The following is a 12,158-nucleotide window of genomic DNA, read 5'->3' on the forward strand; positions in this document are numbered from 1 at the left end:
AGTGTTGGCCAAAAGTTGAGCATGGAGAAAAGAATGAAGACCAAAGAACTGTCTGAGAACTTGAGAAGCAAAATCGTGAGAAAGCATGAGCAATCTCAAGGCTACAAGTCCATCTCCAAAGACCTGAATGTTCCTGTGTCTACCGTGCGCAGTGTCATCAAGAAGTTTAAAGCCCATGGCACTGTGGCTAACCTCCGTAGATGTGGCGGAAAAGAAAAATTGACGAGAGATTTCAACGCAAGATTTTGCGGATGGTGGATAAAGAACCTCATCTAACATCCAAACAAGTTCAAGCTGCCCTGCCGTCCGAGGGTACAACAGTGTCAACCCGTACTATCCGTCAGCGTCTGAATGAAAAGGGACTGTATGGTAGGATACCCAGGAAGACCCCACTTCTTACCCAGAGACATAAAAAAGCCAGGCTGGAGTTTGCCAAAACTTACCTGAGAAAGCCAAAACAGTTTTGGAAGAATGTTCTCTGGTCAGATGAGACAAAAGTAGAGCTTTTAGGGAAAATACATCAACATAGAGTTTACAGGAAAAAAAGAGGCCTTCAAAGAAAAGAACACGGTCCCTACAGTCAAACATGGCGGAGGTTCCCTGATGTTTTGGGGTTGCTTTGCTGCCTCTGGCACTGGACTGCTTGACCGTGTGCATGGCATTATGAAGTCTGAAGACTACCAACAAATTTTGTAGCATAATGTAGGGCCCAGTGTGAGAAAGCTGGGTCTCCCTCAGAGGTCATGGGTCTTCCAGCAGGACAATGACCCAAAACACACTTCAAAAGGCACTAGAAAATGGTTTGAGAGAAAGCACTGGAGACTTCTAAAGTGGCCAGCAATGAGTCCAGACCTGAATCCCATAGAACACCTGTGGAGAGATCTCAAAATGGCAGTTTGGAGAAGGCACCCTTCAAATCTCAGGGACCTGGAGCAGTTTGCCAAAGAGGAATGGTCTAAAATTCCAGCAGAGCATTGTAAGAGACTCATTGATGGTTACCGGAAGCGGTTGTTCGCAGTTATTTTGTCTAAAGGTTGTGCTACCAAGTATTAGGCTGAGGGTGCCAATACTTTTGTCCGGCCCATTTTTGGAGTTTTGTGTAAAATGATCAATGATTTGACTTTTTTTTCATTCTCTTTTGTGTTTTTTCATTGCAAGAAAAATAATTGAAGATATTAATACCAAAGAGTTTGTGCTTGCAATCATTTTCTGGAAGAAACTGAGTATTATCTGACAGAATTGCAGGGGTGCCAATACTTTTGGCCAACACTGTATGTGTTGATCACTTTTTATGCACATTTTTTTGGGGGGGAGGGAGAGAGGTGACCAAAAGATTGCGATTTTGTGCATTGTGATTTTTTTTTGTTACGTTTTTTTCTTTTACATTTATTTTTGATTTACATATGGGGATTGAACATGTGATTGTTTGATTACTCATATAATATACTACTATATTTTTGTATTGCAGTATATTGTTCATATACTGCTTTGCTATCACATGTTGCCTTCAATAGGCTCCTAGCTGTCATAATGACCATAATAAGCTGATCAGTGCCACCCTATTGTGGGGGTGCTGATTGATTAAAAAATGCCAGCCACCATACAATGTAATGGATTAGATGCTGCAGTATTAATTGAACGCAGCATATAAGGGATTCAAGGAGTATTCCATCTGGGCATACGCCACAGGAGTATCCACACATATCCACAGGATATGGCATAGATACCTCTGAAGTTTGCATCTATCTCAAGTTGATGATGCTCGAGTTGATGATGCTTACCACATTTATTACTTTTATCCTTTCCCTACTTTGAAGAGTGACTTTTCAACCACAAACCACCATTGTTAGTAACAATATCTTTATTTCTCCATCTGCCACTGCCTAACTTGCCCCTGTCTGATTAATTGGAGGACCAGGGGACAGTTCAGGAGGATAATCTGTGAACTCGTATTTGATACTCTCAGTGATTGTGATAGTACAGTAGTGAGACACATCTATACTAAGCACAGTGGACATATGAAGAATTTGAGCTTCCAGGTCTTGGAGTTGGTGAGACCCCCCCCAACTAGGTAGGTAGTGGTTGGCCAATGTGCCATCATCTGATTGGATGGGTTTCACTCCTCCCAGGGAGGGGCTTAGCGAGGGTGTTATTTAAACTGTGGCATCTGAGCTGTGAGACACCACTGTTATCCATGTGGACATGCTGTCTGGCATTTTATAACAGGACCTCTAATGAATCTTTAATAGATGAAACGCGTAGGGTATAGGCAGAGGTGCTTATACTGACTGGGGATCTGTTTAGCCGAAGTGAGATCGTTGTGTGCATTTTACACAGGCCGCCTTTCTGAGGATTTGAGCACCTTTAAATCTATGTTGCTTGTAGGGAGGCTAGCTTTATAGATTCTAGCAGGAGCTGGTGTATATCAGAAATTTACTGAAGAACTGTTAGTTCATCCTTCGTCCACCCTTCTGTCTAATCTGACGGTTGTCAGTCCGCAATAGGTTTTATGTTTGCCTAAAGATATAGGGTTTTACCTTATTATTATTGCACGTTATACTTTATAGTTACATTTTGATTGGGTTGATCCACACAGTGAATTGAGATATCATTGCACTTGCACAGGTTTCTGTGTTCACTTGTAAGGAACTGTGAACGTAGCCAAGCAGGGCAGCCTTGGTTATTTTGGAACTCCTGTACTTGTGTAATGACAGTCACCTCTATTACAAAAGTGTCTGACCTCTGCATAAGCAATGCCACCCCTGCTACCTCTTGTGTCACCCCCTCTACCTCATAGATTGTAAGCTCTTGCGAGCAGGGCCCTCAGTCCCATTGTGTGAAATGACATTCTTTGTTATGTATCTGTCTGTATTTGAACCCTACAAATTGTACAGCGCTGCGGAATATGTTGGCGCTATATAAATAAAATTTATTATTATTATTACATGTGAATGGAGAGACCTGAATATCCCTCCATTCATCTCTATTGGGACTATTGGTGATAATCAATGCAGTGCTTGGCTATTCCTAGGATACAATGGTGTGCAAGGCCGCACAGACACGGTTCTGTGGCTGCTTATTATTTAAAAAACAAAACAAAAAACCAACAGCATATGGCCACCACTGGTCATTGCATTGATACCAAATAAGTGTATTTTTTATGTTTTACTATTTTTTCATAGAAAAAGCACATTTCACGGAAAAATGTTTTTTGTATCGCTGAATTTCAACTAAACTTTACTTACTAAACTTGATGTACCCGTATTGTACTTGTATTGATGTACCTGTATGTGAAATTGCCTTTTACATTACAAGTCATTATTGTTTAGGTTTTTTCTATGAGTGCTTAGCCCAATAACTATTGGAACCTCATGCTCTGGTGCCCTTCAGCTGCAATAGTGATGACTTATTGCACTAATGTTGTCCAGGCCTGACTGCATTCTCCTGTTCATTGTAATTGGGTCTTTTTGCTGTGCCAGCAAGAATAATGACTGTTATGTTGCCATAGACTTCAGAACAGTAAACTCTGTGCTGTGAAAGTTACTGTGATTATAGTCGAAAATGTTTCCATCTCTGAAAATTTTAGGATAAGAACACGTAACCTGCTGACGGATGTCTCTTGCTACACATGCATTCTGTATCTGAACAATTATAAGTTGAGTTACTATAGCGATTACATTACGTTACTTTGTCATGTATTATTGTTTAAGCAATTACTGTAATTACTCGCCAATTACCAAGTTTAAGGTAGTATTTATGTTTTATATGGGTTTCCTGTACAATGATAATAATTTAAGAGATTTAGTAGTTAAAACGTTGTTATAGTTTATTGCATTCTACATAACCACAAAGCAGACATTTCTACAATAACACAGCTTGAGTGTTTGGTCTACAACTCTATTTTTCAATCTTCTGAACATTTCATATGCTATATATCTACAAAAGCAAAATGCTTTTTAAACACTTGAATGTTCACATGTATACATGCAACTATTATTCTGAAATATTATACATCTTAATGGTTTTCTAGTGGTTTCTAGTGGTTTTCCTGCTACTTTTATTTAGCAATATATAGTAAGTATACAGACATAGGTCATCCTTTACATAGTCTCAAGGCAGTATGTAAGCAAGTCCTGTATTTTATAAGCAAGCATCTTTAGTTAGGTTCTATTACTGTCCAATATCCAGCTACATTGTCATAAATATTGTATTCTGAACAGACATTTCTTATGCAGATAACAAGCAGTATATAGTACAAGAGATATAATATATTTTTTATATAATATTACGATTACTGAAACCTGAACGTGAAACACCATGATAAACAGATTTTATGGTACATACATTTTTTTCTATTAATTTACAAATGCATTTACAAAATGAAATGTAGAAATAGCAAATTGGTAACTATATACATATTTGCATCCCTATCCTGCTAAATGATGAACTATCCTGAAATGTCCCAAGGTGTCACCATCATAGAATAAATATAGTCTCTCTCTCTCTCTCTCTCTCTCTCTCTCTCTCTCTCTCTCTCTCTCTCTCTCTCTCTCTATATATATATATGAGAAGGCTCACAATGTTATGTGACGTACAGTGTCTATTTCCACCCACAGTTAGTTGGTGATGTTAGTAACATATGGACATTGTCAGAAATGTTTTTGTGCAAATTCACTAAAGGTTTGTTATTGTTCCTATGAAATGGCTCAGCAGACAATTGCCTCCATTTTTGGATTCACAAATGAGAAGTTTTTGAACATATTCTGGTCCATGCTATTGATCAATGTTCTGTCTGTACTTGATATTCTGGCTTTCTCATTCAGAAATTCTTTGTCAAAGTTGCTCCAGTCATTTGCTGATTTCTGGAATGTAGATGAAAATATTGTGAACATACATTTTATTTTTGGATCTGTTATTCTAATAAACATTGTGATTCGATACAAAGGGACCCAAATAATATAACTCAGATCATGTTGTTCTAATTTATAATATATAGGATAGGAATATTGTCCTCATGCAATATTTTACACAAGATATGCACAGAACAAAAATATGTATCTCTTCCTTACCACTTTAGGTTTAAATGGAGGCTCAATTGTCCTCTTTTCAAGTCTCTCCCAGTCTATCTGATGGAAAAAGCAGTGCTGACGAATGTTGCCTTTAATTCCAAGTCTTCTTTCTGGTTCCCTGACAAAGAGCTGAAGATTGCAAAGAAGACCAATATGTGTATGGTTAGTGCATTTCCTCCTAACAGTGACTAAAATGAAAAATGATAATGTTTTGTCAGTCATCTAACTAAAAGTTAACTAATTTTGCAAATATACATTAAAAAATTTGCAGTGTTTTCTCTAACCATCCTAGTGGCGACAGACTGTTGTCTTGATCGCAGGAAATATGTTCTGGCACTTGTCAGATAAATAACCATGATTTTCGTATTGTGGCTTGGTTATCTTCTCATGTATGTAGTGACCCTGCTTGATAACCTGTCTACACTAAAGAAATCATGGTTGGGTTTCTGACCATAGAAATTTAGTGGAAAATAACAAACTCTGAAAACAATATGTGAATTATTTATTTATTAAATGTTTAATTTACAGTTGTCTAAAAGCGTAAGTATGTTTATGTTTTCGGGAAACCCCTTCAAAGAGGACCTTTCCAAAAAGTCCAGCTCCTTACATCAATTACTAGCTGTTGTTCCACTGATTCTGGCACAGTTGGAATATTTTCTCTAGCTCCCACCATTCCTGAACAATCAATGCTGGTAGTTTTAGTGCCTAATATTCTATTTAGGCTCTGTACTATGGGCGGTACCAGTCAAGAGCACACAAGGGGTGTGATTCTGAGCTCTGACACTGGATGCCTCTGATTGGAGCTCTGAATTAAGCCCCCTGCCTGACGCTCCCCTTCTGACCTTACAGAGCTTAAATAGCACAGTGTACCTAGAACTGCTGTTGATTTAGTAGCAGATAATTTTTTGAAGATGGATATTCCATTTAAGTTATTAAGAAGATAGAATTCAGGAGAATCATCAGTAAGAAGTTTTAAACACTTTATACCATTATTACAAATATAAAATACTGTAATTACTTCTTAGGTAGCTATTGAAGAATATTTAGTATAATGCAGCTGTAGTTATTGAACCAGATTTACTAATAGTGTAAACTTAGACATGAAGTCTGAAATGCGCCCGATTCATCACAGCGGCTGATACTGGATGAAAAATCTGGCATATCTTTATTAGACTGTCTAGTCTACATTCACACCACCCTTAAGTTGACTTTCTTTGAGCTATAATTTTATTACACAATTTTGCTATGCAGTGGATGGGGCTGCTACGCACCTATTTCTTAAATAGTAGAAGTGCTGCACATGCTCCCCCAATAGCACCTTCTGGCATCTAGGGGCTGCCACAACAGCTGATCTGTGTGGGGTCCAGGTGTTAAATCCTGACAGAACTCATGATCTATCCTATAGATATCTTTTCTCTCCATCGCTTCTGAGTTGGCATGCTGTGCTTGGGCTGTGCTCTATGGCCAAGATTAACTAATAGTGCAAACTTAGACAGGCAACATGAAACTGCACCAGATTTATCAGTGACTTATGCTGGATGCTAAATCTGGCGTAACCTTTGACTGTCTAGTCTATTTTTATGCCACCTTTTAGTTGGCTTATTTTGAGCAAGAATTTTACAGCACCATTTTGGCGCATCATGGCACTTCCTTTTTCTAAGAACTCAAAACCCACAGATCAAGCAAGTCAAAAATTTTAGGCCAAACTAAAGACGCCCCATTGAGATAAAGATGATCCTAAGATGTAAATAGCTAGACCTAAGTGCCCATTAGATGCAGACTCAGAGACTGTATCTACTGTAGAGAAATTGCTATTGCACCCCCCTTCTCTTAATTTACCGGTTTACTGCAGACAGTGTTGGACTGGGGTTTCTTGGGCCCACCAGACAAAATTATTTTGGGGTCCCACCCTCCAGCAAGCTATAGGAAAGAGACCATAGTAACCTACAAATTTTGGTGTCTTCTGCTGGACCATTATTGATCTTCAGGTCCTCTGGTGGGCCAGTCTAATGCTGACTGCAGACAATTGTTTTAGTGACTGCAGAGGCTTCTGAACATTGGTAAAGAGTCTACAGGCAGGCAGAGGAGCTACAGGCTGTAGAAATGATGCCACTTTTCTGATATGATATGCTATAAATTTTTATATTTTGTATATGTACTGCTCAGTGAAAGAATAAGATGGGAACGCTTTTAGCCTACATTTTCTAAAACTAAAAACCTGAGAAATGCTAATATGTATGAGCTAAATAAATATTTTATTAGGAATCAGGGAGCAGATTGCCATAAATTGTTCTATATTCCGTGAAGAGGAAACATTTATATCTCATCTTATTTTGCATTGCTGAACAGCCTGTTGAAATGAAATGCTGCTCAGATGTCACAGACATACCTGAGTCAGATATTCCCTGCTTAGACCCCATTTATATTCTATTCTTCTTAGTATAGTGAATGAATTGTGGCTTTTAATTATGTGTCTTGGGCTGCATGGAATATATTAGCTGTCAATTAATTATAATCCTGTCAGGGCTAATATGCATTTCAATGATTTCAAAGCCAATGTGTTCTGCAAAGTACTGGTATTTCTTGTAACTAAATGAACTAAATGATCTTATGGCCAGTGAGCTTCTGTGTTTTGAAGACACGGATGGTGCACCGGAGACACGTGGATGTCTCCTGTGTGCTGACCATGCACTGGTCGTGCTTCCATGGCCCCTTTCATTAAATTAATAGGAAGCAGGGCTGCAAAATAGAACAGGACTAGAACCTGTTGTATATTTTACAGCCGGGACTGTTGGCTCGCACATGTGACCGTGTACAGGCCCACAGAAATGAATAGGCCAGTGTGCTATCCAGGAAAAACATGCATAGCACAATGATCTGGGCCACGGTTGTCTGCAAGTGGTCTTAGGCTGAGGCCTAACATGTTACATGTTACATTACGGAAATACAACTTTTTTTTTGTTGCAGAATTTGCTGAGGTTTTTTGAGCCAAAGCCAAGGGGTTGTTTTTTTTGTCCCACATCCATTTTCAGAACACATTGAATTCAATGGGTCAGATTTATTATTCCCTGTATGCCAGTTTCCTGGAGTGCAAGGCATAAAAAGTTGCAATTTTTTACTGAAATTGGCGTTGTCTACAGGGGGAAAGCAAAGGGCAGAAATGGGGCAGGGGCATCACAACTGCTAGTTTTATCATTATTTATGCAATAAATCTGTCATGTGAATAAAGGCTGTCCATGTACTTGCACAGACATACACATTAGGTCTGTGAAAAACATCATTGCTATGTCCATAAGGTCTAAGTTTCCTTTAAAATGTACAAGTACCTTTTTTGTTGGTTTGCTTGTTAGTTGCCTTTTGATGAAGTAATGTGAATCCCACTAGTGGCTAGTGATATTTGTGAATCAGTTTTCCATCATCAGATATAAAATCAATTTGTTTAGAGAAATGTAGTCAGATTTTCTTTTTTTGTAGATTGAGGCTAAGGCCCCATCAAATGTCCTGCAGCAATAAAGCGCTGTGGGAAAAACTGCAGCGGCAACGCATTGCGGTTCTTCCCGCAGCACTTTAGACAAAGTTCACAGAGTTTTCCTCCATGGACTTTCTGTTACAATTATAACTATGGGAAAACTGCCTGCGTTTTCATAGGTATAATTGACATGCTGCGATTTCCAAAAACGCGCCGGTTTTGGAAATCGCGGCATGTTTGTACTGCAGTTTTTGCCGCAAAATAGGCATGGGATGTGCTAGAATCCCATCCACTTTGCCATTACTGTAAAATGCAGCAATTTTTCCCATGGAGTTTCCACCACGGACAAATCGCGGCATTTCAGTTTCGTGGGGCCCTGGCCTAAAAGGGTTTTTCCCACCAAAGCAACCTATCCCCTATTCACATGATAGGGGATAAGTTGAGGATCAATGGGTATCCAATCGCTGGGGCCCCTACTGATTCCTTGCTCCACAATGCAAATGAAATGGTAGCTTGGAAGATATGCTGCCATTCCCTTCATTTCAATGGAACTGCTGGAGATAACCAAACTACAGCTCTCTATAGTGGTCCTATAGATGTGAAAGGAGTGCATTGCTTCATTCATATGGACATCTTATTCTCTATTCTCTGAACAGGAGATAAACTGCTTTGGTGGGGAAAACCCTTTAAATTAAAATGCAATCTGGTCGTTATTCCTTTTTTTTTCCAAGATGGCGCCGCATGAGTGGTAGCTCCAAGCTGAGAGTAACCTTTATCTTTCCTTTTCACTCTTTTTGTCTGTATCTTCAAGAATCCTCTACTCAAGCAAACTAGCACTATGGATTAGCAACTATAAATCGAATGGAAGACCCTGTGGAGTATTTTTTTTCCCTTTTGTTTCTATTGTTAAAACATGGACAAGACTCAAGACCTGATCAGCTGCAATTTCCTGTTTGGAACATGTGCCTGTTACCATCCCCCCAGGAGCTAAGGACAGCATGGACACCATGAGGCAGACAAAGCATGGAGGAGAAACCTGCATGGAAGTGTGGACTTCTTCTTTCAAGGAGATGATTTTTGGTGTCTATTACTGATGTGTGAAGATGCCTACAGCTGACTTGTATTTCTTTCTTTTACTGTGGACACGTGGGACTCTGTTACAGCCTGGGAACCTACCATCACCCACCTACTCCACGAGTTTATGGAAGCTTGGCAAGAGAGCAGCACCCTGTCTACCTGGATGGCTTCAGACTTCTTTGGGCAGTAGAAAACAGTGGGAAGAAGAAAGGAGGAGGGCTTGTGATGAAGGACATTTGGGACATTTTTTTGTGGTTAAGGAACAATAGTGCTGATGCAAGATACCGAACTATCAGCTGTGAGCATGAGATCTTACCACCTACCAAAGAACTGCCACATGTTATCATGATAGCTGCATATATCCCCCACCTCTGCAAAAAAAACATTTCTGCCTATTATATCTACATGCTGTGACCACTCCTCATGTCCTCCAACCACGGTCGGGCTGTATTATTAACATCACTCCGCACAGAGAACTAAATGATCCTGCAGTGTGTCTGTGTTTCTTTCTTTTTAGTTTCTATGATTCCTAGTATTTCTCGATCTGCCATGATCTGCCATGTGTTTCTCTCTTGTTATATACTACTTTACCATCTATGAAACTGTATCACTGAAATTTCCCCATTGTGGAACTATTAAAGGATTATCTTATCTTATCTTGTTCATTTGCTTTAGTTTCATTACTGGTAATCCATTGGAGTGAGCTGGAAAAACACATTTATGCATTTCATTGGATGCTGAAATTATCCAACGGACTTAAAGATCTGCCATTTCAGTATCACATCACTCTAACTGAAGTGTAAATGTTTTAAAGCTTCCTAATGCTAGGTTCACACCAACGTCACTTAACCAATGTTCTGGTCCTTCATAGGACTAGAACAATGAATAGGTGGAAAACAAAAAAAGTCAGACGGACCCCATTGACTATAATGGGGTCCATCATGTCGGTCAGTTTAAAACTAAAACTGGTGGAGGAAAAGTTGTTCCTGTAGGACTTTTTCCTTTGGAAATTTTCAGGTGGCACTACGTTGGAGTCTCCGAAGGAGACTTTGGGTCAGATCTGAACATAGCTTTAGGATAATGAGTGAAAACACAAGTTATTTTTTTTTTTACGATTGAACAATGATAAAGTGTTAAATGTAAGCTCTGAACTGCTCTCTCATGCACACTAACAATCTAAATATATAACACATAAAAACATTACACAAGAAAACTAGCTATTATATGTTGAAGGTTATCTTACCATAATTAATATATCTTTGGCCTCTTTACTGAGAAAGCGGGGATAGATTGGGTCATCCATGCGTATAGATTGAAATAACTGTTCTTCATCCAGGCCGCGAAATGGAGATTGTCCAATTAACATTTCATAGAGAAGTACTCCGAATGACCACCAATCAACAGAGTAACTGTACTTCTGCCCCAGTAAGATCTACAACACAAGCCAGACAATGCAGGTTTTTATTCAGTCATGAGACTATCACTAGAGATGAGCGAACACTAAAATGTTCGAGGTTCGAAATTCGATTCGAACAGCCGCTCACTGTTCGAGTGTTCGAATGGGTTTCGAACCCCATTATAGTCTATGGGGAACATAAACTCGTTAAGGGGGAAACCCAAATTCGTGTCTGGAGGGTCACCAAGTCCACTATGACACCCCAGGAAATGATACCAACACCCTGGAATGACACTGGGACAGCAGGGGAAGCATGTCTGGGGGCATAAAAGTCACTTTATTTCATGGAAATCCCTGTCAGTTTGCGATTTTCGCAAGCTAACTTTTCCCCATAGAAATGCATTGGCCAGTGCTGATTGGCCAGAGTACGGAACTCGACCAATCAGCGCTGGCTCTGCTGGAGGAGGCGGAGTCTAAGATAGCTCCACACCAGTCTCCATTCAGGTCCGACCTTAGACTCCGCCTCCTCCGGCAGAGCCAGCGCTGATTGGCCGAAGGCTGGCCAATGCATTCCTATGCGAATGCAGACTTAGCAGTGCTGAGTCAGTTTTGCTCAACTACACATCTGATGCACACTCGGCACTGCTACATCAGATGTAGCAATCTGATGTAGCAGAGCCGAGGGTGCACTAGAACCCCTGTGCAAACTCAGTTCACGCTAATAGAATGCATTGGCCAGCGCTGATTGGCCAATGCATTCTATTAGCCCGATGAAGTAGAGCTGAATGTGTGTGCTTAGCACACACATTCAGCACTGCTTCATCAAGCCAATACAATGCATTAGCCAGTGCTGATTGGCCAGAGTACGGAATTCGGCCAATCAGCGCTGGCCAATGCATTCTATTAGCCCGATGAAGTAGAGCTGAATGTGTGTGCTAAGCACACACATTCAGCACTGCTTCATCAAGCCAATACAATGCATTAGCCAGTGCTGATTGGCCAGAGTACGGAATTCGGCCAATCAGCGCTGGCTCTGCTGGAGGAGGCGGAGTCTAAGATCGCTCCACACCAGTCTCCATTCAGGTCCGACCTTAGACTCCGCCTCCTCCGGCAGAGCCAGCGCTGATTGGCCGAAGGCTGGCCAATG

The 12,158-nt window shown here is 40.2% G+C and overlaps 1 protein-coding gene across 2 annotated transcripts in view; it reads right to left on the reverse strand.

Moving 5' to 3' along the window:
• Window positions 1–3,827: 3,827 nt before the first annotated feature.
• The window catches only part of PRKCQ (protein kinase C theta), a 98,001-nt gene continuing 89,670 nt past the window's right edge, over window positions 3,828–12,158 (reverse strand). For both annotated transcript variants that reach the window (XM_075273947.1, XM_075273948.1), the window contains 3 exons: window positions 10,859–11,047; window positions 5,070–5,198; window positions 3,828–4,862 (listed from right to left, as the gene is read on the reverse strand). In XM_075273947.1, the coding sequence (XP_075130048.1) occupies window positions 4,707–4,862; window positions 5,070–5,198; window positions 10,859–11,047 (474 nt within the window). In that variant the 3' untranslated portion in view covers window positions 3,828–4,706. The remainder of the gene's footprint in view (window positions 4,863–5,069; window positions 5,199–10,858; window positions 11,048–12,158) is intronic.

This window comes from Leptodactylus fuscus, chromosome 5 (genome assembly GCF_031893055.1).
Source record: "Leptodactylus fuscus isolate aLepFus1 chromosome 5, aLepFus1.hap2, whole genome shotgun sequence".
Classification (NCBI taxonomy): Eukaryota; Metazoa; Chordata; class Amphibia; order Anura; family Leptodactylidae; genus Leptodactylus; species Leptodactylus fuscus.